This window comes from Myotis brandtii, unplaced genomic scaffold, assembly GCF_000412655.1.
Source record: "Myotis brandtii unplaced genomic scaffold, ASM41265v1 scaffold793, whole genome shotgun sequence".
Classification (NCBI taxonomy): Eukaryota; Metazoa; Chordata; class Mammalia; order Chiroptera; family Vespertilionidae; genus Myotis; species Myotis brandtii.
Genome location: NW_005371193.1, coordinates 1,532,436 through 1,559,546, shown reverse-complemented (window position 1 = coordinate 1,559,546; position 27,111 = coordinate 1,532,436). Strand labels below are relative to the sequence as shown.

The 27,111-nt window shown below is 38.8% G+C and overlaps 1 protein-coding gene across 1 annotated transcript in view; it reads right to left on the bottom strand.

Annotated features, from left to right (window-relative positions):
* Positions 1-27,111, bottom strand: part of TTLL5 (tubulin tyrosine ligase-like family member 5) — a 235,864-nt gene that overhangs the window by 132,854 nt on the left and 75,899 nt on the right. Inside the window, exons 16-21 of the mRNA XM_014531193.1 lie at positions 19,384-19,497; positions 18,965-19,056; positions 14,922-14,984; positions 9,694-9,732; positions 1,973-2,127; positions 742-1,048 (exon numbers count right to left, since the gene is read on the bottom strand). Coding sequence (XP_014386679.1) covers positions 742-1,048; positions 1,973-2,127; positions 9,694-9,732; positions 14,922-14,984; positions 18,965-19,056; positions 19,384-19,497 — 770 coding nt within the window. The remainder of the gene's footprint in view (positions 1-741; positions 1,049-1,972; positions 2,128-9,693; positions 9,733-14,921; positions 14,985-18,964; positions 19,057-19,383; positions 19,498-27,111) is intronic.

The window sequence follows — 27,111 nt, the reverse complement described above, 5'->3', positions numbered from 1 at the left end:
AGCAAGCAAGCCTCCTGTTCGCTTCAAGCTGCCTGGCTGCCGGCCGCCATCTTGGTTGGCAGTGAATTTGCATATCGCCCTGATTAGCCAATGGGAAGGGTAGCGGAGGTACGGCTAATTACCATGTTTCTCTATTATTAGATAGGATACTATGCAGCCTAGCACAATTCCTAGCACAGAGCAGGTGCTCAGCAAATACTGTTGAGGGACTGAATGAATTTTCTATCACACCTCTGTGTCTTTATTTCCTCTACTAGCACTTCCACACTTAGTTGGTATCTCCCAAACCTCCTGAAATCGTACTCATGACTCAAAGCCTGGTTCAAATACTGCCTCCTCCCTAATGTCTCTCTAGCCTTCCCAAGCAAGACCAATCAGTCCTTTTACTGTGTCCTGAGAGGACTTACCCCATGTTGGGGTCATAGCCCCTGTTCCTTAAGTGTCTCCATGAATCACGAGCTGCTTGAACTCCTTGTGCTCTTAGTGCCTGACACTAAAACCCAACAAGTATTCTTCCAGCCAATGAAACCTGGATTTGTAACATAGCTTTATATCTTGGACAAGCCACTTCTCTAAGACTCAGTTTCAATAATAATAATAGTATCATCTCACAGTCATTACTTCACAGGATTACTGTGAATAAGAGACGATAATGGCTCCAAAGCCACCAGCACGGTACCTGGTACACAATACAAGTTAGCTGTTATCAGTTTTACTATTACAATTACAAAGGGTACATACCTAAGATTGCCATTCTCTTGCAGAATCTGCATCAGGTTAAATTTAGGCTCTGGTTCCTGAGTCTCAATTTTGCAGCACTGTTCACCTTTATTACTCCATTCTGAAACTTTCATGGCATTTTCTTTGGGTGAATTTTCTGCTGTTGTGCTCAATGAGGATGTGTATTTGGCTTGATTTTCTCCAAGGGACCCTGCAAACTCTTCCTGGGAAGCTTCCGGTTCTTCATCTTCATTTTCTAATACAACTTCTTCCTCCTCTTCACTCTCTGTCTCAGTTTTAACATTCATTTCAGCTTGTTGGGTAATCACTAAATGCGAAGAATCACTAATGTTGCTGAAAAAAGGATTAAAATTTCCTCTCTCCCAATACCTTCCTTTTATCTTTTTAGTAAAAACCCATAACTAAGTAACACCACAAGTAACAAATTAATAGCATGCACACTTCACTCTCCAATCTTATATATTCTAAAAGCCTAGTAATGATTTTCAGTAGTTGATGTTTCTCATCATAATACCAATGGCTCTCTCACAACTTAAGGCAAAATAACATCTTAGAAATCTCTTAGAGTGTGTTAGAGGTTTTTGAAGGGCACTTTTCATGAAGGTACAAAGAGCAGGGAATAGCTTTCTCTCCTATGTTTATTCATTACCCTTCTCCTTCACTGCCTTGAAGGTCTATGAGAACAAGGGCCAAATCTTTTATATTCACCAATGAAACCCCAGTGACTAATGTGCCTGACACAGCTGCTCACCAAATGAGGAAAAGAGGGGAAGAAAGAAAGTCAGTCAGTCCATTAGTCAGTGGCAAATGGATATGGGAGCATCTGGGAGAGAAAGAAGTTCCACTTGGTCTGTTCATGTTTAAAATATTTACAGCATTCAGCAATGTCAACGGATAAACTGGACTTAATATTTAATCATGAAATAACAGAACAGTAATGCTGAGGCTTCTATTAAACTTAAGCTAATGCTATTTGTAAAGTATCAGATATTATATGATGCTGAAATATGAGCAAAAACCAAAATGTATGTGCTTCGCATGTTCAATACAAATGTTATAGAAGGTTTAAAAACTTACAATCCTTTTGAAATTCAGTTTCAGAGAAAAAGGACTATACAAAAATAAGTATATGTGATCAGGGTGGTTCTGATTCATGGAGTAGTAAGAAGCTGATTAAATGAGTCAGGCAGGGCCAGATACTGAACTTTGGTGAAAGCTCAGCAGCACATACCTGGGTATTTTGCCCTCGTCCTTATTTTCCCACTCCGTCGTCTACGTTTTCGCACTTCCAAAGACAGGAGCTTCCTCTCATACAGAGCAGCATGCAGCCTGGCTTTTGAATTCATACTCTCTACCTTCAATTCCGGTGTTCCATCAGTAGTTACTCTACGGGGGAAAAAGCCTTCAGAAAGTTCTCTCCTTTATTCTAAGGCTAAGCTTGACAGAAATCTGTAGTGGTGATAGACTGGGCATGCTCAGTAAGTAACTCTAGTGAATTCTAAAAGGTTTGACAGATGAACTGAAATGTTGAAATCTACATTAAAACTTCCATAATGGCCTGAATTTGTTAAATATTCTGAACCAAAATATATCTGAAGACAATGTTTAAGTATTTTTAGATATTCCGTAATACTGGCTATTTATTGCAGAGATCAGAAAGTGCTACCCAATACTTTATGCCTTAAGAACAACCGGGAGATACTGGTAACATTTTAACTCTCAGGCTAGGTGGTGGCTAGAGGTGTTTATTTTATTGTTATTCATTATAACTTAGAATTATATAAATATTATTTTGACTATACCATATTTAACAAATATAGCGGAGGCCAGATGAGGGGAGGAATGGCTAATAATCATGAATATGATAGCACGGAGCTGACTGAGACTCACAGGGGAAGGGTCTTGGGACACTCCAAGCCTCAAGTATTCCAACAGGAGGAACTCCTAGCTTAGAACCTACTTCGTTATGGGAGTAGGTGGGGCGAGGGGGCAGGGCTCTTCAGGTGTCGAGTATAGGTCAGGAGTTAGTCAGAGGCACAGCCAAGGGCAGACACAGATGTAGGACAAGGCCAAATTCAATCAGCTCATGAATGGGAAAGGGATGCGGAAAGGAGACGGCAGCAGCTACATTAGGCATTAAAATAAGTAAGTGACAGGTATCAGATCCAATCCAGACAAGAACTGGGTAAAGTACAGGGCAGCAGAGATAACCAAAGAGAAAGAGGGTTCTTGGTCACTGGGCCAGAAAGAAGCCTCCATGTTAGTGTGTGAAGGCAGGCAGCTTTGAACTTGCCCTCTTCAACCCTCTAGAAATCAAAGTGGATTCCCTTTGAGGTCAAAGAATCATCTCCATTGCTCTGGAAGCTTTTAGTCCCCGAGTTCGATGGAAAGGCTGTGTCTTTTAGTCTATTTAGGACTTGGAGGGATTTCTGGGTGGATGAAAAGAATAGTAAATCTTTTGGAGGCCTTCTCTTTAGAGGAGAAAATTGAGTCAAGAACAGGGAAGGTCCTGACACCAAAGGCAGAAACGGGAAGCAAATTAATGAACTTTAAAAATGAGAGTCCCAACTGAACACTGCTCCGCCCTCCCGCGTATACACATACACATATTTGTGAAGATAGACATTTAGCCAAGTAAATAAAGAAAATAAAACAAATCTGATATTTTAAAATAATGACTATGAGCTTCTAAGAAACCCAGAATAGATAGATAAATCCTAACTAGTACAAGGGATGGAGGCAGGAAATGCTGGGGAAAATATGAATCTGATAAACAGAAGGGCAAGAAACATGCTTGCTTTGAGCACTGGATCAGTGGTGCTCATCAGACTGCCTAGTGCACAGCTGACATAGAACACTTTTCAAATTAATAAACAATTGAAATCCCTATAAATTAAGCTGTAATACCTTTTAGCCGCTTTGATTTTGCCAACTATTATGAAAATATTTAAATGAACAGAAAAGTGTAAGCAATGTACAGTGAATATCCATTTACCTACTGCTGTTTCTACAATGAATGTTTTATTGTATTTGTTTCATCACATGTACATCCAATCTTCCATTCTTCATCCATCAACCCATTTAATTTTTAAAGGATTTCAAAGCTGGACACAGACATCTGTGCACTTCCCTCCTAAAGACTTCAATATCCATATCATTACCTAGAATTCAATATTTGTTTTGCATTTTTTGTGGGTTTTCTTTCGTGTGTGAGCTAAAAACTATACACAGTGAAATACCCAAATATTAAATTTCCATTTGATGAGTTTTGACAAATGCCTACAGTTATACTAAACCCAAACTCTAATGTTACTATCTCCTCAGAAAGTACTCATGCCCCTTCCCAATCAATCCCTTTCTCACACTCCCAAAGGAAAACACCGTTCTAAATTTGTTCATCCCCTATTTAGGTTGCCTGTTGTAGCATTTCGTAAAAATGAAATCATATAGCATGAACTCTTTGGTGTAAGTCTCCTTTCAAACAGCATGTTTTTGAGATTCATCCATGTTGTGTGTATCAGTACTGATCCCTCCATGTTGCTGAGGATGAGTCCACTGTATGAATAAGCCACAGTTCACCTACTCTCCTGTTGTTAGATCCCTAGGTTGTTTCCAATTTTGGGATATTATGAAGCTGCTGTAAACATATGTGTACGTCATTTTGTGTTGTTGTTTTTTTGTTGTTGTTTTGTTTTGTTTTGTCCTTTCTCCTGGGTAAAGATCTCCAAGTGGAATTTTCTAGGCTTTTCTAATGAACTGCCAGAATCTTTCTAAAGTGCTTGTACCAGTTTTACAGCCAATGACAATTTATAAGAGTTCCATTATTAGCTCCACATCCTCACCATTTGATGTTGTCATTCTCTCCCCTCCCCTGAGTTTTATTGAGGTACTAAAAGCCTGTTGCACGAAGATTCACGAAATAGGCCTTCCTTCCCCTGGCTGCTGGCACCAGTTTTCCTCTGGCACCCGGGACCCAGGCCTTTGGTCTGGCCACAGCGAGGCTTGGCTTCTCTGCGGCGGCCAAGCCTCTTCAGTCTTCAGTCTTCACTCTGCGCCTGTGTATGCAAATTAACTGCCATCTTTGTTGGGTTAGTTTGCATAGTCACTCTGATTGGCTGGTGGGCGTAGCGGAGTGACACCAATTTGCATGTTTCTCTTTTATTAGTGTAGATAATTCGCAAATAAAATTCTAAGACATTAAAATATACAAGATGACTTGATATAATTTTATCTATTCTGCTGGATGTTTAGTGGTATCTCATGACTTAATTTGTAATTCTCTGGTAACTAATGTTGTTAAGCACATTTTCATGAGCATATTGGCTATTCACATATCTTCCTTTTGATGGCTCACTTAGTCATTTTCTTAACAGTATCTTATGATAAACAAAAGTTTTTAATTTTGAGAAACTGAACTTTCTCATTTTTCTTTTTTGCTTATTGCTTTTTGTGTCATAGCTAAAAACTTTTGCCAAACCCAAAGTCAGAGATATTTTCCTCAAGAAGTTTTATAGTAATAGCTTTTATGTTTATGCCTATGAATCATCTCTAAGTTTCCTTTCCCTACTAGATTACATTATAAATATGAGTCTATTTCTAGGCTCTTCCTCTGTTTCAGTGATCAATTTCCCCCAGTTTTGATTACTATAGCATTATAGAATTTCTGTAAGTCAGGGACTCTAAATCTTTCCCTAGATTACCTTGGATATTCTAAGTCTTTTGCATTTCCATATAAATAAAAAAATTTGGTCAATTTCTACACAAAATCTACTAGATTAATAATTGATATTGCACTGGATATTTAGATCAATTTATATCAATTGTACATATCAAGAGAATTGATGTGTACAATATTATGTCTTCTAATCCATGAACATGACATATCTTTCCACTTACTTAGATCTTTTTAAATCTCTTTCAGTAATATTTAGTAGCTTTATCTGTATAGGTATTGAACATATTTTGTTAAATTTACCCCTAAGAATTTTATATTTTCAAATGCTATTATAAATAGAATTTTAAATCTCACTTTCCAAGTATTTTCTGCTACTATATTTAAAAATGTTTTAGTATATTTATCTTGTATCTCAAGATACTGCTAAATATACTTGTATGTTCTTGTATTCTGTAGATATTTTGGGATTTTCTAGTTACCTGATGTCTACTAAACAAGAATACAGACACTTAACGTCCTCCTTTCCAATTTATATGCCTTTTATTTTATTTGCTTTACTGTACTGCTTAGGACCTCTACTACAAAGGGAATATATGGGGTGAGAGCAGACATCTTACCTTATTGCTAATCACAGGGGGTACATCTTCAATATTTCACCATTCGGTATTATGTTAGAAATAGATTTTTCAGAGAAGGCCTTTATCAGATTGAAAAGTTCCCTCCTATTCCTAATTTGCTAAGAGTTTTCTCACAATGTTAATTTTATCAGATGCCTTCTCCTCTTTTTTTTTTGCAGCTAATAAAATGATCATCTGGTGTTTTTCCTTTTATTTAATATGAACTATATTGACTAGTTTTATTTTATTGACTTTATTTTTTTAAAAATATATTTTATTGATTTTTTACAGAGAGGAAGGGAGAGGGATAGAGAGTTAGAAACATCAATGAGAGAGAAACATCGATCAGCTGCCTCCTGCACATCCCCTACTGGGGATGTGCCTGCAACCAAGGCACATGCCCTTGACTGGAATCGAACCTGGGACCCTTTAGTCCGCAGGCTGATGCTCTATCTATCAAGCCAAACCGGTTAGGGCTATTTTATTGACTTTAAAGAGAGCAGGGAAAGAGAGAGAAACATGGATTTGTTGTTCCACTCATTTATGCACCCATTGGTTGATTCTTGTATGTGCTGGAACAAGAACGGAACCTGCAACCCTGGCACATGGGGACAATGCTCCAACCAAAGGAGCTATACTGGCCAGGTCTTAACTGATTTTCAAATATCAAACCACCTTTGCATTACGGGAAAAAATCTCACTTTAGTCCTATGTATTATCCTTTTTACATACTAAGGGATTCTATTTGCTAATATTCTTTTAAGAAATTCTGTATCTAGCCCAGCTGCTGTGGTTCAGTGGTTGAGTGTCAACCTATGAACCAGGAGGTCATGGTTTGATTCCTGGTCAGAGCACATGCCCGGGTTGTAGTCTTGATCCTCAGAAGGGGGCGTGCAGGAGGCAGCTGATCAATGACTCTCCCTCATCATTGATGTTTCTATCTCTCTCTACTTCTGAATAAAATATATTAAAAAAAGGGAAAAAAAGAAAATTTGTATCTATGTTCATTAAGACATTTGTCTATGATTTTCTTTTTCTTTTTCTTAAATGTCTTTGTCAGATTTTGGTGTAGTAGTTACGCTGGCATCATACAAAAAATTGGAAAGCGTCCCTTCCTAGATTTTTGAAAGTTTGTGTAAGACTGTTATTCTTCCTCAAATGCTTGATAGAGTTTACCAGTGAAACCACTGGGCCTGGAGTTTTCTTTGTAGGAAGGTTTTTTATTACAAACTAGAGGCCCGGTGTATAAAAATTCATGCACTGGAGGGGGGTCCCTCAGCCCGACCTGCCCCCTCTCACAGTCTGGGAGCCCTTAGGGGTGGGAGGCGACCCGGCAATCAGGGGAAGGTGACGCCCCCATCACACCACTGCTGCTGCACAAGCCTCGGCCGGCCCTGCTTACCTGAGGCTCAGGCGGCCCTGGGCGGGGCAGCTGCTGCCATCCGAGGCTTCGCAAGGCCCGACAGGGCTGAGGGGACTGGGTGCTGCCATCTTGTGGCTGTGGGTGCCGCCATCTTTGAGGGCAGGGCAGTCAATTAGTTAGTATATTCCCTCCTTATTGGCTGTGGGCGCCGCCATCTTTGCAACAGCATGAGGGTTAATTAGCATATTCCCTCTTTATTAGATAGGATTCAATATTTTTAAGAGGTATAAAAATACTCAAATTTGTATTCTAGCTTATATCAGTTTTACTAAGTGTTCTCTTCCCACAAGAAATTCAGACATTTTTTGTAAGTTGTCAAAGTAGTACAACAAGATTGTTAATAATATCTTTTTTATGTCTTTAAAATCTATAGTGATATCGTCTTTCCTATCTCATATTGGCAATTAGGGTTCTCTTGTTTTTTTTCTAGATCAGACTACATAAGGGTTTATAAATTCTGCTATCTTATCAATGACGAATTTTGGATTTTATTAATTTTCTTTATTGTTTTTTAAAATTTATTTGGTATCTGTCCTTTATTATTTCCTTTCTTCTACTTACTTTGGGTTATTCTTCTTTTTCCAGTTTCATAAAATGTATATTAGATCAGTGACTTAGTTCTGTTTCCTAATATAAGCACTTGAAGATATAAATTTCCTTAGAAACACTCCTTAACTAGATCCCACACATTTTAATGTTATATTTTTATTACCCTTCAGTTCAAAAATTTTCCTTCCTCATCTCTTCCTTCACCTGTGGATTACTTAGAAATATGTTAATTCCTAAATATTTAGAGATTTTTTCTATTTTACTGATTTCTAACCCCCATGTGGTCAAGAAACATACTCTATATGCTTTTAATCCTTTTAAATATATTAGGACTTGTTTCATGCTCCAACATATGGTCTGTCACACCACCTTCCATTTGCTTATGCCTCTATACCACATAAAAAAACCCTACTGATGGCCAAGCCATATAAAATGAGTGGCAAAAATGAACAAAGGACAGAACTCACTGATTTTTAAATATTCTTGTTTAAGATGTTATCTTTTGTTCTTTTTTGTTTATTTTTTTCTAATTTCAAAATTGATAGTATATAATCTAGGAAGCATATTCCTTGACTGAAAACTTGAGAAAACTTAAACACTAAATATGACTTTCATTTGGAAATAAGCTACACAATTGATTTGTTTTCCTTTAATTAAATGGCAGTCATTAGTTTTCCTTTTAAAATATATATTTTTTTATTGATTTTAGAGAGGAAGAGAGAGGGAGAGAGAGAGAAACATCAATAATGAGAGAGAATCACTGACCAGCTACCTCCTGTACTTCCCACACTGGTGATCTAGCCCAAAACCCAGGCATGTGCCCTGACCAGGAATTGAACCATGACCTCCTGATTCATAGGTCAACACTTAACCACTGAGCCATGCTAGATAGGCAGTTTTCCTTCTTTTTAAAGAAAAATTAGATTTATGCTTTAAAAGATTTGAGTGAGAGACCAAGTTTACCTTCATTCTTAAATGTAGAAGCAAAAGCTAGATAAAGAACAGCAGTCGCCAACGGGTGGGCCGTGGACCACTGGTGGTCCGTGAGGTCCGAAAGGTTGGAGACCACTGATACAGAATGTTTCTTATTGTTCTCATTTTGCTTTTTAAAGATATATAAAGCAAAGGGGATGTATGTAATGTCTGAAACCAGAGGGTGTGAGTTTAGGTTGAAGAGTTTTGTTGTGGTTGGAGTCGTCAGTTGGATAAGGCCATCCTCAGCTCTTCCTCTAAGACCTTTCTTTCTCTCCTCTGCCAAAGTGAGCAGCCACAGGTATTTTGCATATTTTTAGTTTCATGGCAAATTGGAAGTAGTTCTATTCAGTCCCATAAGGTGCAGAGCTGTATGTCCAGGTATGTCAAAGCCAAAACTTAACCTCTTATTTGAATCTAACATGGGCAGTCTTGAAATTTCATTAATATTTTGGTCTCTCTTACATAGCCAAAGAAGAATACTATTATTATCAGTTGAAATGATATACCTGTAGTTATAAGTAAGTACATAAATCCCAAACTTCATTTGTAAAAAGTTGCTACAGAATAAAGTTTTGATAGAAAACATTTTCATGTTACTACTCAAGCGGAGCCAAATTGAAAATGGTTCTATGAAGTATCATGCATATTTAGTCTGTGCATGATCACATATTACGCACATGGAAAAAATTGCTCAACTTTTAAAAATCAGTTACCGTGCTCTTCCTGTCAATAAGCTTCTTCTTGGGTTTCCCCTGCAGAAGTAGAAAGGGCAAGTGGGTTAGAGCACATCGCGGATATTCTCTCTGAGTTCACACACTCACACCTAACATTTGTATTGTAGAGATTCAACATGGAATTATGCCAGGGAAGACATGTTGAGGGAGAAGCAGAGAGATGACTGAGAACATGCCAAGAAAAGAACAGAGTACCGGGAGCTTGAGGGAGGATCGAAACACAAAAGGGATAGAACAAATGAATTCTAAAGAAAAGTCGTAACAATTACTTGCATGTGTATATCCAGTCACAAATCAAGTCTCATTATTCTTCACAACAATCATGTGAAGAAGGTTACTATTAGCCCCATTTATAGAAAGACCATTTTATGACATGCCCAAGGTCGGAGCTTACTAGGCTTAAATCTGAACCCAGGGCTTAGGTTTCACACTCCAGTACTCTTTATGCTTTCACTGAACTGTATTAGGAAAAGAAACCAATCTCCATTCTTACGAGGTCCAAAGAGCTGCTCAAGAGAAATAGATTTTCCACACTTGTTGGGCTTTCCATCACTTGTTGGGCTCTAACCAAAGTAGGTGAATGCCATTCATGTTAAATTGGCTTTTGTTTTTTTCCTTTAAAAATTTTTTTCCTCATTCGATTTCCTTTCACTTAACACTCTTTTCTTAAATTTCCCCAGTTTTACTTGTACTCATTTGTATATGTGTATATGTAGCTCAGTATAATTTTATCACTGTGCAAGTTCATGTGTCCAGTGCCAGGCAAGATACTTAACACTTCCTTCACCATAGGGATCCCATGTTGCTCTTTCGTGACAACACACTGCTTACCTAACTCCAGGCTCTCTTTAATCCGTTCTCCATTCTAAAATTGTATCATTTCAAAATGTTATATAAATGGAATTACACAATGTGTAACCTTTGGTATTGTGTGGGTTTTTAAGACACAAATGCAATCAATATCAAGATTTTCTACCTATAAAAAATCAAGTGAAAAGTTTGTCTTCACCAAAATGCTTTGTCTTTTCCTTCCCATGTCTTCTATTCATTCTAATGTCCTCATATTGTCCTACTGTCATCAGAAAGTCTCAAGATTATTTTAATTTTTCCATCATATAATGGTTTTTTCCACTAATTTGCAATCATGACTTCACATTACCATCACCTATGCAGCTTTTTAGTAAATACTAGTACTTCAGAGTTTGGGGGTGGGACCAGGGGATAAACATGGTTTACCAGATCCCCAGGTGTTATTAATTTGAAAGGGTTAAAATTACTATCACAATGTATGAAAGTATGTAAGATACTGTTTGCCAGAGCAGGGTGGGTAGGTGAGGGAGGAGTGGAGGAGGGCAGGAAAGAGACAAAATTAACCTATAAGAAATGATTAGAGAATTAGTTTGAAAGTAGTTCTGACAATAATACAATGGAATCTGCAAGAGGAAAAACATCACTTCAAATAAAAGAGAAGAGCCTTATTGGAAGATGTTAGTGCTTGCAATAAATACAATTTTAATTCTTCAATTTTTTCCAAAGCATGTTTTTGTATGTGAGCCTACCATGTAGTATATTCTTGATACTGACAAAAATGAACATAACAAAGTACTTACTCATAAAAGTCAACTTATACAGTAGACAGACTAGTTAGAAAACAGGCAATTATAATATAACTAGAGGCCCGGTGCATGAAATTCATGCATGGGGGGTGGGGGGAGAGGGGTGTCCCCCAGCCTGGCCTGCACTCTCTCGCAATCTGGGACCCTTCGGGGGATGTCCAACTGCCGGTTTAGGCCTGATCCCGCAGGGATCCCTGTGGGATCAGGCCTAAACTGCAGTCGGACACCTGCCTGCCTGATCGCCCCTAACTGCTTGCCTGCCTGCCTGACCGCCCCTAACCACTCACCTGCCTGCCTGATCACCCCTAACTGCTCGCCTGTCTGCCTGATTGCCCCTACCGCCTCTGCCTGCCTGCCTGATTTCCCCTAACCCCTCTGTCTGGCTGCCTGATCATCCATAACTGCTTGTCTGCCTGCCTGATCGCACCTAACCACTCTGCCTGCCTGCCTGATCGCCCCTAACTGCTTGCCTGCCTGCCTGACCGCCCCTAACCACTCACCTGCCTGCCTGATCACCCCTAACTGCTCGCCTGTCTGCCTGATTGCCCCTACCGCCTCTGCCTGCCTGCCTGATTTCCCCTAACCCCTCTGTCTGGCTGCCTGATCATCCATAACTGCTTGTCTGCCTGCCTGATCGCACCTAACCACTCTGCCTGCCTGCCTGATCGCCCCTAACTGCTAGCCTGCCTGTCTGATCACCCCTAGCCACCTCTGCCTCAGCCCTCGCTGCTACAGCTTTGTCCGGAAGGTCGTTCAGCTGTCCGGTCTAATTAGGATATTACACTTTTATTATTATTGATATGGGAATTTAAATCAGACTGAGGGATAAAGAACCTCTCCTGGTCTGGGTAAGAGAATGAAGAACATAGTTAGAAAAAGAAGTTAGGGATGGACTAAAGATCATTCTGAGGTATAGTGAGTATGTAAAGATAAGGAGGCATAAAAGAGCATGTAGATGTGGTCTGGTTGGCCATGGGTTGTGTGGAGAAGTGAAGATTAGACTGAAAAGGCTGTCAAGATTAGATCATGAAGGCCTTTCTTTGCTAAATAGGGAAATTCAGGGTTTTTTTAATTCAAGTTTTTAGAATGCAGAAGTGTTAACTGGAGCCTGAAGAAAGAATTCAGGGAGTAGATAGAAAAAATATTAACTGAAATTTAGCATTTCCTTCATATACATGCAAGAAAGCATCCTCAGTGGTATTACTGTGATTTCATTACCCAAAGAAGTAACATCTTTTTTCATATTACTTTAGAGTTGTTAAGAGGAGTCTCAAAATATTGCCAACACTTGCCATACTTTTGAAAGTATGGTGGTTATAAGACCCACTGCTAGGTCTTGTTATTGAATGTGTTAATTAAAAAGCACAAGTTACATTTCAAATTTTTTTATTGCATGCTACCCCTAGCAGAATGTTTCCTAATTTTGGCTATTGTGGTACTCTGCCCTCCTCTTCCCTCATGGGAAGCCCAAATATGGAAAGACCTAGACACAAGCCCAGAGTCCACATCAGTTCAGAAATAGACCAATACAACCCGTGAGGAAGCTCATGTAGCTTGCCTATCCTAAGCAAACAGTCCATTACTTATAAATATGACTGGAAATCAAAGATCATCAAATACCAGTATTTGAGGAAATATAACAGTACAAACTAGAAAAAATGACATGAACAAACAGAACTAATCCAGAAGAATTAAATATAATATAAACACACACACACACACACAAACCAGAAAAGAACACTAAATAAACTAATTAAGAATATCAAAAAGCCCTGGCCGGTGTGGCTCAGTTGGTTGGGCATAGTCCTGTGCACCAGGAGGTTGCCAGTTAGAGTCACAGTCAAGGCACATGCCCAGTTTGCGGGCTTGATCCCCAGTAAGGGGCAAGCAGGAGGGAACCAATCAATGTTGCACTCTCCCATTGATGATTCTCTCTCTCTCTCTCCCTCTCCCTTACTCTTTCTCTAAAAATCAATAAACTGTTCTTAAAAAAAAAATGTCAAAGAGATGTGAAAAGATATTACATCCATAAACTATGAAAACTAGTCAGAAAGCAAAAATAGTTCTTTGATATTAAAATTATACTTGCCAAAGTAAAAAAATAAATTGAACAACCCTCTTCTGTGCTGGTCTTAAATAACCAAAACAGGTAAGGCTGAAGTTGTTAGAGTTTAGATTTATTTAGAGTTTTAGGAGACAAAGTTCAAGAAGTCTCCCAGAATTTAAATCTAAGAGATAATGAGATCAAAAATCTGAGAAAAAAGTAAAGAACTATGAAGGAAATAGCAAAAGATCCAAAATTCATCTAACAAAGTTCCACACGAAGAGAAAAGGCAGGATGAGAGGTATACTTCCTCCAGTTGAAAGACTGAAATCTTCAGACTGAAAGTACTCATCCACTAAAAACCAAAGTAATGAAAAGTAACACATATGAACTCTAAGGATGGGGAGCCTCATAAAAAAAACCAGGCTTCTATGTTTTCTAAGTAGATCTGAAGGTTTCTTTCATTACAAGTTGGACAGTGTAATTAGTTCATCAATGGTAATAACCATAAAGTTACAGAGAGAAATTGTAAATCCCATATTTCCTGATAACAGATCATGAAATTGCAAGAAACAGCTGAAATCTGGGTATCTTGTTTAACAATCCTGCGAACCAATCAATGTGTTTCTCTCACATCGATGTTTCTCTGTCTTTTCCTCTCCCTCCCCCACTCTCCCTAAAAATCAATAGAAAAATGTCCTCAGGTGAGGATTTAAAAAAAAAAAAGAGAGTCCTGCATAAAGGACATGTACCCTGAATTGAATATAGGTTTCTCTAAATAACTAAAGTACCTTATTTTCATAGTCAATTACTGAACTGCACTGTAATGCAGCTATGTCTCAGGGGCAAGAAAAATATGTGGGACTGAGCGGTCTCTGATTGCTATGCTATTTGAATTCCAATGTCTGTTTTCCATCATTTCCCCCTATTTTCCCTTGTATTAAGGTTATCAGTTGTCATTTCTTACAATTCTCAGTGTATTTATTTTGTGAATTACCTCCCCTCCACCTTTCTAATCTGATCATTCTAATCTCTTCTGGTCTGGAAAAACAGATGATCATGTCTGCTAAAATTGTGTCTAAAGTAAAAAGGCACTGAATAAGCGCCTTCCTTTAAAAAGAATAAAGTTTAGGGCATCTGTTAAGTTTATTTAAAGATCTTTATGGTTTAACTTTTAAAATTAAAAGATCTTTAAAATTTAAAGATCTTTATGCTTTAATCCCATCTAATATTTGTTTTATATTCCAAAACACCATTTGGTTAATAGATTAACAAAAAGGCATATTTGTTAGAAGATAAGCACATATTCCCCTCTACATAAAGGCAGCTTGATTAGTTTAACATTCTTAGCCTCTGGAAATGTTACAAAGCACTGAGAGTGAATGAATTCTGGAAAAATGAGCTATTATGTTGTATTTTCTGCAAGGCCCTTTCTATCAAAGCTTTTACATAAAGACTTTTATAGAGCAGTTTTTCTTTCATTGTATGTTCTATTCCCTAATTTTGTGATCTAGTCCTACCAAATTTATAAGAATAGCAAATCCCACCTGTCCGGGAAGAGACGTGTTGCCAGCATATAGTTCATGGAGGTTTTGTGTTCAAGGTAGGACCTGAAAGAAAAGAAAAGAAGTGGTTATTTCTTAAGCTTATTGAAAACAGAAAATATAGAAATAAAACTAGGAATCAAGTACAGAAGTAGCAGGTTACTAATGTACTGTTTCTAAAGTGGCAAAGGAGGAGGCAGTTGCTCAAATTAAAATGATAAAATAGCCCAGCCGGCATGGCTCAGTGGTTGAGTGTCGACCTATGAACCAGGAGGTCACGGTTCGATTCCCAGGCAGGGCACATGCCTGGGTTGCAGACTTGATCCCCAGAGTGGGCTGTGCAGGAGGCAGCCAATCACTGATTCTCTCTCATCACTGATGTTTCTATCTCTCTCTCCCTCTCCCTTCCTCTCTGAAATCAACAAAAATATTTTTTAAATGATAAAATACTAGAGTAGCAGCAAATATAATACAAGGAATAGAGGGCTTATTTAGAAAATAAGAAATAAAAGCAGGATGTCTTGGATTACTAAAGGGGATATACTAAATTCAGAAAATAAAACTGAAAATGAAAACAAAGCCACCAGCAAAAAAATCGTATCTAGCTGAGAGAAAAGGTCAAATGAAGCTGGAAATGGGGGATGCAAAAACATGAGAATGTGGATGGAAGATTGTTTCAATCAAGAAATTCCTCCAGAGCTTTCATTGGCTCCTTGATGCCTACTGCTGGAGGCATACACGTTCTCTTCCAAGTTTTCAAAAGTTGGATAATCTATACCACACTTTGTCCATACAGTTCCCCAACATGGATCCTGCAGTAGAGCCAGGCAAGGCTCCTTACGGTCCTATCACACCACACCTCCCACTGATCCTTTTGCCTCTGTCTGGATACGTTCAGAACCTATTCTCCAAAAGTAGCTCAGACCACCCTGCTGCAGGGAGCCTTCCTGATATGACTGTTCCAAGTCTACAGAGGTGCCTTTGTCTGAACTACCCTGGCCTTTAGTGTATATCAGAGGGACCTGTCATATACTGTCTCAGAGAGTCAAGTTGTTCTCGGAAAGCAGCATGACGAAGCAGGACAAAAGTAGAATCTGGAGTCAGAATCCCTGTGTCAAGTCCCACTGTGAGATCACAAACAAGCCACATTACTGAGCCTTACTTTCCTCATAATTAAAGTGAGCAAAACAATGATGTGTTTAAGTACATTATAATTACATAGAATGACAAAAATCTGAGCTACTTTTATCGTATGTACACACAATTTCTCCATAATCTTACCGTTAATTCTCAAAGAGCAGGGTTCCCATATAATATTTGGTTTATAATCCAAAGTACCAGGCAAATATTAATACTTGGTTAATACTCAGTAAATATGTATTAATACAAATTTGAACAACTGGACTTCACTGAAATTTAAAACTTGTTTTTTAAAAGCCACTGTTACAAAAGTGAAAAAGCTAGCCACAGACTTGAAGAAAATATTCACAATATAAATAGCTGAGAAAGGGCTTGTATCAGAAGTCCTTCATAACACATAATAAAAAGATAAAAATCCGCCATAGCTAGTTTGGCTCAATGGATAGAGCATAGGCCTGGGAACTGAAGGATCCCAGGTTCGATTCCAGTCAAGGACACATGCCCGGGTTGCGGGCTCAGTCCCCAATGGGGGGCGTGTAGGAGGCAGCTGATCAATGATTCTCTGTCATCATTGATGCCTCTATCTCTCTCTCCCTCTCCCTTCCTCTCTGAAATAAAAATATATTAAAAAAAGATAAAAATCCTAAATTTAAAATAGAAAAATAAGATACACAGCTGGCCAACAGAATACGAATGCTCAATATCATTATCCATAGAAGAGCAAGTTAAAACCATAGAGATATGCTACTACTAGAATGCCTAAAAGTAAAAGCTTGACAATAACAAGTGTTACCAAGGATGGGGAACAAGAAGAACGCTCATGCATTTATACTGGTAAATGGTACTATTACCCTTTATCCCTTATCACATGACCCACCTATTCCATTCCTAGGTATTTATCCAAAAGAAACATAATCTAATCATACATCCATACAGGGACTTGTACATGAATGTCATAGCAGCTTTCTCCATAACAGCCCCAAACTGGATCCAGCCCAAATGCTCCACAACAGCCCAATAGATAAACAAATTGTGGTATATTCATATACTGAAACAGTACATAACAATAATGACATAACTATTACTTTAAACAACATGAATAAATCTCAAAAACACTGCACCAAACAAAAGAATCCTGACACCAAAGAGTACATTCTGTATGATTCCATTTATATGAAATTCTAGAAAAACTAGAGTGACATACAGCAGATCAGCAGATGTCTGAGACTTGAGGTAATGGGGGACTGACTATTAAAAGAGACAGAAGGGGACTTCTGGAGGTGACAGAAATGTTCTGTATCTTGACTGTGGTGATGGCGGTGGTTTAACTGGTGTTTATATTTGTTAAAACTGATCGTCAAACTGTACACTTAAAATGGATGCATTTTATTGCATGTAACCAGATGTCAATAACTAAAAATAAACAATATATTGCTTAGGCACACATATAGATGATAAAACATTTTTTTTCCAAAACAAGGTAATGATAAGCACAAAATCTAGGAGTGTCCAATCCTAAATTTGGAGGGTAGTTAGGAAAGAGGCAGGGGATTAAAAAAAAAAAGAGGAGGAATGCATAGGTAGATTAAATTATTGTTAATGCTCTAGTGCTTGGGTTGGTGATATTCATAGTCTTATCTACACTAATAAAAGACAAACATGCAAATTGACCATACCTTTGCTACACCTTAAGCCACACCCACCAGCCAATCAGAGCAAACTATATGCAAATTAACCCAACCAAGATGGCGGCCAGCAGCCACAGAGCTGGAGCAAGCAGGAGGCTTGGTTGTCCCGGTGATGGAGGAAGCCAAGCTTCTCGCCTGCTGCGGCCGGCTCTGAGCTCCACTCAAGAAAACAAAATTTCAATTATAGAAGATAAACAAACCCCAGATACCTGCTTTCAGCCGGCCGTGGCCACGGAGCTGGAGCAAGCAGGAGGCTTGGGTTGCCCCTGGCGATGGAGGAAGCCAAGCTTCCTGCCTGCTGGGGCCGGCTCTGAGCTCCACTCAAGGCTACAAAGTTTCAATTATATAATGTAAATAAATCCCAGAATTAAAAAAGAAAAAAGAAAAAGAGGAGAGGCTGGGAGCTTCCATCGCCGGGGGGCTTGGCCAGCCTGAAAATGGCCCTCAGCCCCTCACCCAGACTGGCCAGGCACCCCAGTGGGGACCCCCACCCTGAAGGGGGTATGACCAGCCTGCAAACACCCATCAGCCCCTCACCCAGGCTGGCCAGGCACCCCAGCGGGACCCCCACCCTGATCCGGGACACCCTTCAGGACAAACCAGCCGGCCCCCACCCGTGCACCAGGCTTCTATCCTATATAATAAAAGGGTAATATGCAAATTGACCCTAACAGCAGAATGACTGGGAATGACTGGTCACTATGACACACACTGACCACCAGGGGGCAGATGCTCAATGCAGCAGCTGTCCCCTGGTGGTCAGTGCGCTCCCACAGGGGGAGCTCTGCTCAGCCACAAGCCAGGCTGATGGCTGCCAGCACAGCAGTGGCGACGGGAGCCTCTCCCGCCTCCTCAGCAGCACTAAGGATGTCCGACTGCAGCTTAAGTCTGCTCCCTGCTGGTAAGTGGACATCCCCCAAGGACTGCCGGGCTGCCAGAGGGATGTCTGACTGCCAGCTTGGGCCCGATCCCCCAGGGAGCAGGCCTAAGCCAGCAGGTGGACATCCTCCGAGGGGTCCCAGACTGCAAGAGGGCATAGGCTGAGCTGAGGGACCCCCCCAAGTGCACAAATTTTTGTGCACCGGGCCCTAGTAAGTAAATAAACAAACAAAATAAGAAAAGCACCATGTGGGGAGCAATAATGACACCATGTCACAATTAATCCAATTGTGTGGACGTAAGGTATAGATTTTAAAAAAAAAAAGGCAGTCACCTCACCCGTATATTTCCCATGTCTCTGATGTAGGGAATATCCGAATAAATCCACCTCTCCGATCATTCTCTTCCTTCACCCTCCGTAAAACTCTGATCTACATAGAGGAAAATAAAATAAAATTACTATCTATTTTGAAAACTAGAATTCATGTGGTTATAGAAAAGAGTTATGATCCAAGAATATGAAAGAAGCATGAGGGAGAAATTAATTACATTTAAGATGCTGTTTTCTGGAAAAAAAAATTTCCCCCATCTTGAATCTTATATTTTTCAATATAAGATAATATATTGAGATCTGGTTACATGCAATATAATATATTATCAATATATTTTTCAATATAAGATAGGAGCTGGTCATGAATATTATAAGTAACTCACTAATGTTCTCTGAACCACAAAAGCCTGAAACAGAGTTATCTCACCTCCTCCATTGACAGACCAAGCACAGAACCACCTAGTTTCGCCGGCACCTTCTCCCGGGCTGAGCCCACAAGGTTTTTCATCTCTGCATCACTGGCAGAGAGTGGACGGGAACGCTAAAAAGAAAAACAAAACCAAACGAAAAAAACATTTTATTACCTTTCTGTATTTCCCTCTATTCAGTTCCTCAACATCATTATCTTTCCGAATATGTGTAAGCTCAAATCCAAAGCCCATTTTCAAAACCCTGGGAAAGAAATGAAAGCTGGTAAACTCAAAGGCAAGAAGAGAAAACAGAAGAGTAGGAAACTACTATGGGTTGAGAGAGTTAAGTAGAAAAAAAAGGATGTGCATATGTCTTTCTAAGCTAGTACTCCTAATCTTGGTTTAGAATACATTGAATATTTTCAAGAATATGGAAAAAGTCTGAGGAAAACCTCAGTATAAAATTAAGTGTGCATTTATTTCAGTAACTATACTCTTCATCACTGGGAAGAAGAATTAGAACTGAGACAGAAGACAGGAAACCAAAGAGCTATTGTCACAGATGAACAAGTTGGGTGGTGGGATGTTTTAGAACTTGAAGGGGAAAATAATGAGAATAGAGTCATGCGTGACACATAAAAGAACTACGACCGAAAGAGTACAACTTGAGAAATACTCAGGTTGCTGGACTTTAAGAGACCTGAGTCATGGCCGCCTGCCTGGGCACTCTGCAAAAGCAAGTAAATGTGCCATGCTCACCACAGACCCCCCAAAATGATCTGTACTGTTTCCCCTTCTGAATGATGATTAGGAATGTCATCTGAGAACAAAAGTTTTAAGTGACTTTGATGTTAAGTGAACAGAAAAATATAAAATGGGAAGTCAGATGGTATAAAGCATGAGAATAGATTATTATTGAAACAGATGAAAAGACATAAAATAAGACAAATCTGCCAAGTAGGGAAAATATGAAATAATTCAAGAAATGTGAGTATAAATTGACTTTCTGAATTCCTACAAGTAACTTTGTCCAGAGAGAAGCCCATCTGTCAGAAGCTATTCCTGCATTTATTTTTCTCTTTGCATAGACTATCTATGGAAAGGCATTTTGGTAACTAATTTTTGAACTTTTTAGCAATACTAACTGTTATGGACTGAATTTTGTGTCCCTTCAAATTCATATGTTGAAGCCCTAATCCCCAATGTGATGGTATTTAGAGGTGGGGCTTTTGGGAATGAGGGTTAGTTGAGGTCAGGAGGGTGAGGTCTGGTCTGATGGAATTAGTGCCCTTAAGAGACACCAGAAAGCTTTCTCTCTACCTCCTCCTCCCACCAAGCATACACATGAAAGAGGTCATGTGAGCACACAGTGAGATGTTGGCCACCTACAGGCCAAGAGAAGAGGCCTCAGAATAAAACCTACCTTGCCAGAACCTTGATCTTACACTTTTTAGTCTCCAAAGCTGTGAGAAATACATTTCTGTGGTTTAAGCCACAGTCTATGATTATTTTGTTATAGCAGCCCAAGCTGACTAATACATCCCTGTATACAAAAAACCATGAATGGTTTTACCTTTGGATACAAGGGAGACTGATATATACTAATCTTCAAAACTAGTATGGGAGTTATAAAAAAAAAAAAACAGCTTTTCTGCCCTAGCCAGTTTGGCTCAGTGGATAGAGTGTCAGCCTGCAGACTGAAAGGTCCCAGGTTTGATTCCGGGCCAGGGCACATGCCTGGGTTGTGGGCTTGATCCCCAATAGGGGGGTGCAGGAGGCAGCCGATCAGTGATTCTTTCTCATCATTGATGTTTCTATCTTTCTATCCTTCTCCCTTCCTCTCTTCTGAAATCAGTAAAAATAAATTTAAAAAAAAATTTTTTAATAAAATAAAAAGACAAAACAGATTTTCTGACAGGTAACTAACTCCATGATGAGATATCTATATAAAAGAAAAACCATGAAATTAGCAGATATAAGCAACATGTGAAGGTAGGAACTTTATCTGTTTAGCTTTGCCTATGGTACTCAGCACAGAGAAGGACGTAAATAAATATTTGTTGAACAAATAAATGAATGAATGAATGTGCTGACACACAGATCAATCATGGTTAGAATAAAACTTTACAGAAGAGTTTGGGAAAAATTTTAATTCTCTTCGAATCTGTGGGTAAACATTAAATACTATGTGTTGGGATTAAAGGGGAATCAAGGAGAAAGTTTAAAGATTTAGAAAGGGAATCAATATAAATAATGTAATCATTAGAAAACATCGCTAAAGTGTGAATGCTTATTTAGTGAATAATTTGGAAAAGCCAAAATATTAACGGATGCTTTCAGGACTTTTCTCATTTTCACTTACTAAATGTAAAAATACTCATCTACTTCACATGTACAGCATGACTCTGATCAGAAAGCCACAGGCATTGACTCCTGCAAAATCAAGTTACCTCATCACCTAACACTATTTAAGAGTACCTGAAAGTCCTCTGAAATTATGAAGAAGAGAATATGAAGCAAGCACATTTAAATGATGTCATAAACATGAAGAATTTTAGACTAGAAAGGATATTATTTAAAAGTGTTGATAAAGTAACATCTATATTAAAAGGTTAATAAAAATATTTTAAGAAATAGTTATTACTTACTAGGATAGTTTTAAGAAACACGGGATCTTATTTATTAAGAACATGAATCAAACCATTATTAAATAACATCTAATGAGCACCTCCAATTTTTGTTTTTGTTGCTCATATATATATTTGCTTTTCTAGGACCTAATTTTCTTTTTTTAAACAAAATAACTTTCTTATTTTTTTACTTACTGATTTTTAGAGAGGGAGAGGAGGACGTAGAGAAGAGAGGGAGAGAGAGAGAGAGAGCAAGAGAGACATATTGATTTGCTGTTTCACTTATTGATGCATTCATTGGTTGATTCTCGAATGTACCCTGACTGGGGATCGAACCTGCAACCTTGGCATATGGATATGATGCTCTAACCAGCCAGGGCTCTAGGACCTAATTTGTACCTCTGTGGAACTGCTTCCTAATAGAACGACATTCCTGGCTTCTGGAGGCTGGGACTATAATGATGCTGCAGCTTTCCTCTACGAATCTAAACCTGTTCCCATCAACAGTGAATCAGCACCACAAAACTCTTATCCTTCGCTGCCGGTCACTTTCAAAAAGTTGTCTCCCATACACATTCACAACCGCTCTCTTGCTACTCACAGCTCACAACTGTAACTCTGGCTACTGCGAGCATTTTTGTGGGCTCTCTGGGTGGGACACAAGGAAATTCAGGCAGGTGCTCCTGGCTGGGTATTTGTGAGGTTTGAAAGAGAAAGCGTCTGAGGGCTAATGGTGCTTGTTAAATGAATGTCCCAGTTGTAAACTCCCACAAAGCTGACAGCTTTACTCTTTTATTGCCGCAAATATCACCAGGCTGCAAAAAGATGTCAAAAATACTCCAAGAGACCTTATTTATTTTCATCTAAACTCTTAAAAAGTCTTAGAGAAAGAGAAGAGTGAAAGATTATAGCTACTAAAGCCTAGATATCGCAAATGCTTCTCTAAAACTCCACCCAGGTTTCCAGTGTCTTTGGGGAAGCTATTAGAAAGTCAAAAGTAATTTTGCCAATCTCCAGTTTTCCAAAACATTGGAGATTAGAGAGAATTTTTAAAATCAACATAATATCTACTGTACTGGTTTGTAGAGAAATGTACTTACACATAAACAACAATGCATTACTATCCCAGACCATTGGTTAAATCGTACCAATATTTGTTAATGAAATGAATTACTAAGGAATGTGACCTAAATTATAGACACAGGTGAGAGAAAAGGCAGTGAGAAAAGGGGAGACTGGAGGAAGAGGTGAAAGAAAAGGAGGAGGAGGGAGCGGGAAGAAGAATGCTAAGGAAACATACCTGGAGATTAAAAGCAAAGTAAAAAAAAAAAGGGGGGGGGGGACTGACCAATTAGAAAGGCCACCAGGAACTGTCACAAACAAGAGCAAAACAGTCCAAATGCAAGCCATTTGGTAGTTTTGGCTTTGGGCATATCAGCTCAGCTACATTTGCTGGGTGGTAGACAGACTAGAGCCACATATTCCAATGGAGTGACTGAATGCACGAAGGAAATAAAGCACTCTGAACTTGCGGAGAACCACTGTCTCTGGCTAGATGACACATAATTTAAACTACTGGGTGCTCAGATAGACCTTAAACTGCCAAATACTGTCTTGGTAAGAATTCTGCCATGCAACATGTATCAAAGATGTTATTAGTACAACTTATGATTGCAAAATACACCCAGAGAAGAAACCTTTACACACCTAACCTTTATTACTGGGGAAGAACTAACTGAGAATGTGAAATTACTGAGACAAAAAACCACCTGTCCCATTAAAAGCAGTAAGAAACAGATATTGAATCAGAAAATTAATTCTCAGCCTAAAGAAAGATGGCAAGTACCACCTACAATGAGAAGAACTGGGCAAAACACTGAATATGAAAAAAGGTGCAGTATTCTAAAAGACATCACAATTGAGGGACAAAAAGAAAATCTGTTGGACAGAGAATACATGCAAAGAATAATAGTGTCTGATGCTGTTCTACCAAGTTTAGAATTCTGTGTTAAAAACAAATGAACTAGAAATAGTTCAATTTATTTGTGATGTGTCTTGCCTCTAGAAAATAAAAGGTAAAATCAAGTTTAAAAGCAACATGAATTAATTCTATCAAATTAAAGAAAATGAACAAAAAGGGCTAAATGCAAATAAATCTGGGGGGAAATAGACCCCCCCCCCCAAAAAATGGCTAATAGAAGAGCTTTAAATGTAATGACAACCAGAAGTATACTTTAAAGGGGGGGGGGGGGGGAGTAAGTAGGCTTGTGTTACAATAAAAAAAAGAGATATGCAACATCTGGAAATTGGGAATAAATGTAAGTCTGCAAGTCTGAGAGACATGCATCTTCTTATTAAAGGAACTGGCTTTAAAAACAAACAAAAAACTTACCAAAACCACTTATAATTATGTTTGAAAAATCATGAAGAACTGAGGAGGTACCAAAGAATTAGAAAAAACAAGTAAGGTACCAATCTTCAAAATTATATAAGTACTAGCGGCCCGGTGCACGAAACTTGTGCACTGGGGAGGGGTGGTCCCTCAGCCCAGCCTGCCCCCTCTCACAGCCCGGGAGCCCTCAGTGGATGTCCTACTGACGTGGCAGGAGAGGCTCGGAGCGGGTGCCCCGTGTGTGTGTGTGTGTGTGTGTGTGTGTGTGTGTGTGTGTGTGTACGCGGAGGCTTGAAGCAGGCGCCCCTTTGTATTGATCTCTCAGGCTCCTGCCTCGCCTACTTATTGTTCTCTCCCTTGAGCTGCGGCCAGGGCAGGGTGCTGTCTGCGGGCCGCGCTTGCCTGCTGGGTGCTGCCTGCTGGCGGGTCGCCGAGGTAATGCCTGCTGGGCTCATGTTGCCAGGGTGACGCTGCCAGCGTCCCACCCCAGCCGCTATGGGCCCCGCCATCTTTGTCGCAGAGTGACAGTTAATTTACAAATTACTCTTTTATTAGATAGGATGCTCCTGGTGATCACCACCTGATAAGTCTAACTTGAATCCTTAGTAAAATAATGGGACAAGTATTAAAGAAAAAATCCATAAGCAATCAGTTTAATGGGTTCATGAAATACAGAAGCATGCAGACTGCTTTATATTAAAACATGCTTTAATTTTTTTTGTTTTTTAGGACAAAATTACAAAAAAAAGGGAATATAGCAAATAGATTTAATACCTTTGGATTTTACAGAGGCATTTGTAAAAATTCCATAAAATTTTTGTTCAAAATTACATTTCCAATTAGGGCTTAATGTCATGATACAATGATTAAAATACAAAAACAAAAAACTGAAAACAGTTAAAAGATGAAACTGTAGGATAAGATAAATAGCAGTGAACCAAGTAAAGAAGTGATTTCCAAAATGGGTCTTAGGCATTATTTAGAATCTTCATTAATGCCTGGGAGGATGGATAAATAAATAAATAATAAAATCATTTATTTGCATTTGTGGATAACAGCAAATGTGAAAAATATAACTGTAGATAAATGAATATTTTTTAAAACACCCACCAGATATTGTGGAATGGGTAGAAGAAAAATCAATAGGATTCAAAAGTGTGAAGGAGACTAAATCTTATGAAGGTAAACTATGTGTCCAGAGCTATCCTAAATATTTTGCCTCTATTTTATCATTTCTTTCTCACCCATAACTCCATGTATGTATTATTATTCTCATTTGACAAATGTGGGAAGTGAGCCTCAGAGACTTAAGGGAACTCGACCAAGATCTAACAGTTAAGGAATAGTCAGACAGCCAACAGGCAAAGAACTACGTATGACTCCACAACCTGATATCAACAGACAAAGAACACTTGACAGAGTCTAAATGGCCGGAGCAGAGAATTTCTTTTTTTTTTCTTCTTTTTTTTTTTTTTACTGAGTTTTGACTAAACTACTGTGGAGCTGAAAGTGCCTCATTAACAGAAAGACAGTGACAAAGTAGAACACTGCAAAGAACAATAAGAGTCAAAGAATTCAACATGTATAAAGTTGGCTGAATAAAACCACAAAGGCACAAAGCCTGTGTCACATTAGCAGTGTTCAAAGACATTACTAGAGAGAGGTCTTGCTCATCCACAGGCTATTGCAACCTATGGCACTTCCAGCAATGGAGTAGATGTACTATGGTTAAAATGGGTAAAGAGAAGTTAAGATTAGAATTACGTATCAGAGGCACTTCTTTGGAGGCAAATTCAGAAGGCTATGGAACAGTACTTTTAATGTTCTCCTTAAGTAGACTAGTTTGAGGGATATGTAGAATGTAAGCTCTCTGAAGTCAAAAGCCTTGGATTGGGGGGAGGGGGTGTTTGCTTGCCATGGATAGTTAGATGTACTATGGTTAAAATGGGTAAAGAGAAGTTAAGATTAGAATTACGTATCAGAGGCACTTCTTTGGAGGCAAATTCAGAAGGCTATGGAACAGTACTTTTAATGTTCTCCTTAAGTAGACTAGTTTGAGGGATATGTAGAATGTAAGCGCTCTGAAGTCAACAGCCTTGGATTGGGGCGGGGGGTGGGGGGTGTTTGCTTGCCATGGAGAGTAGCGAGCACTTAGGTACTTGCTAAATGCAAAACTCTAAATATTACAGTTTTGAATTCTACCAAATAAACACCAAAACTCATATTACCGAACCACAATAACCAGTTTCCAAATACTAAACAACCAGTAAGTTTGTGTGTTTTTTTCACTTCTTGGATTAATGTCAATCAATTTAACAAAACAGTAGCTTAAAAAATTTACAGTTCAAGCCTCTGAGCTTTACTACATCAGACAGTACATGACAAAATATAAATATACTGGAGCATTCTGCTAAAGAACTAATAGTTGCAAGTGACGCACTTATGAAACGTCTATACCACTCATATGAAAGCTTTGAAAAGCAGGAGCAGTACCCTGATTGCTACCCTAGCATTTCAAAAAGCTGTTTTAAAAAATCTTCATGGAAAAAAAGACAGTTATTCTCAATTACTGCTAACAAGAAAAATAAGAGGGCACCTGCTGATCATTAAGATGTGGAGATAAAATATTTTGTCTTATTTTAAAGGTAGCATCTGAGACATTAATTATGGCAGAGTTTCTAAGAGTCATAAAACTGCAAGTCACACCCTATAATAAATAACTG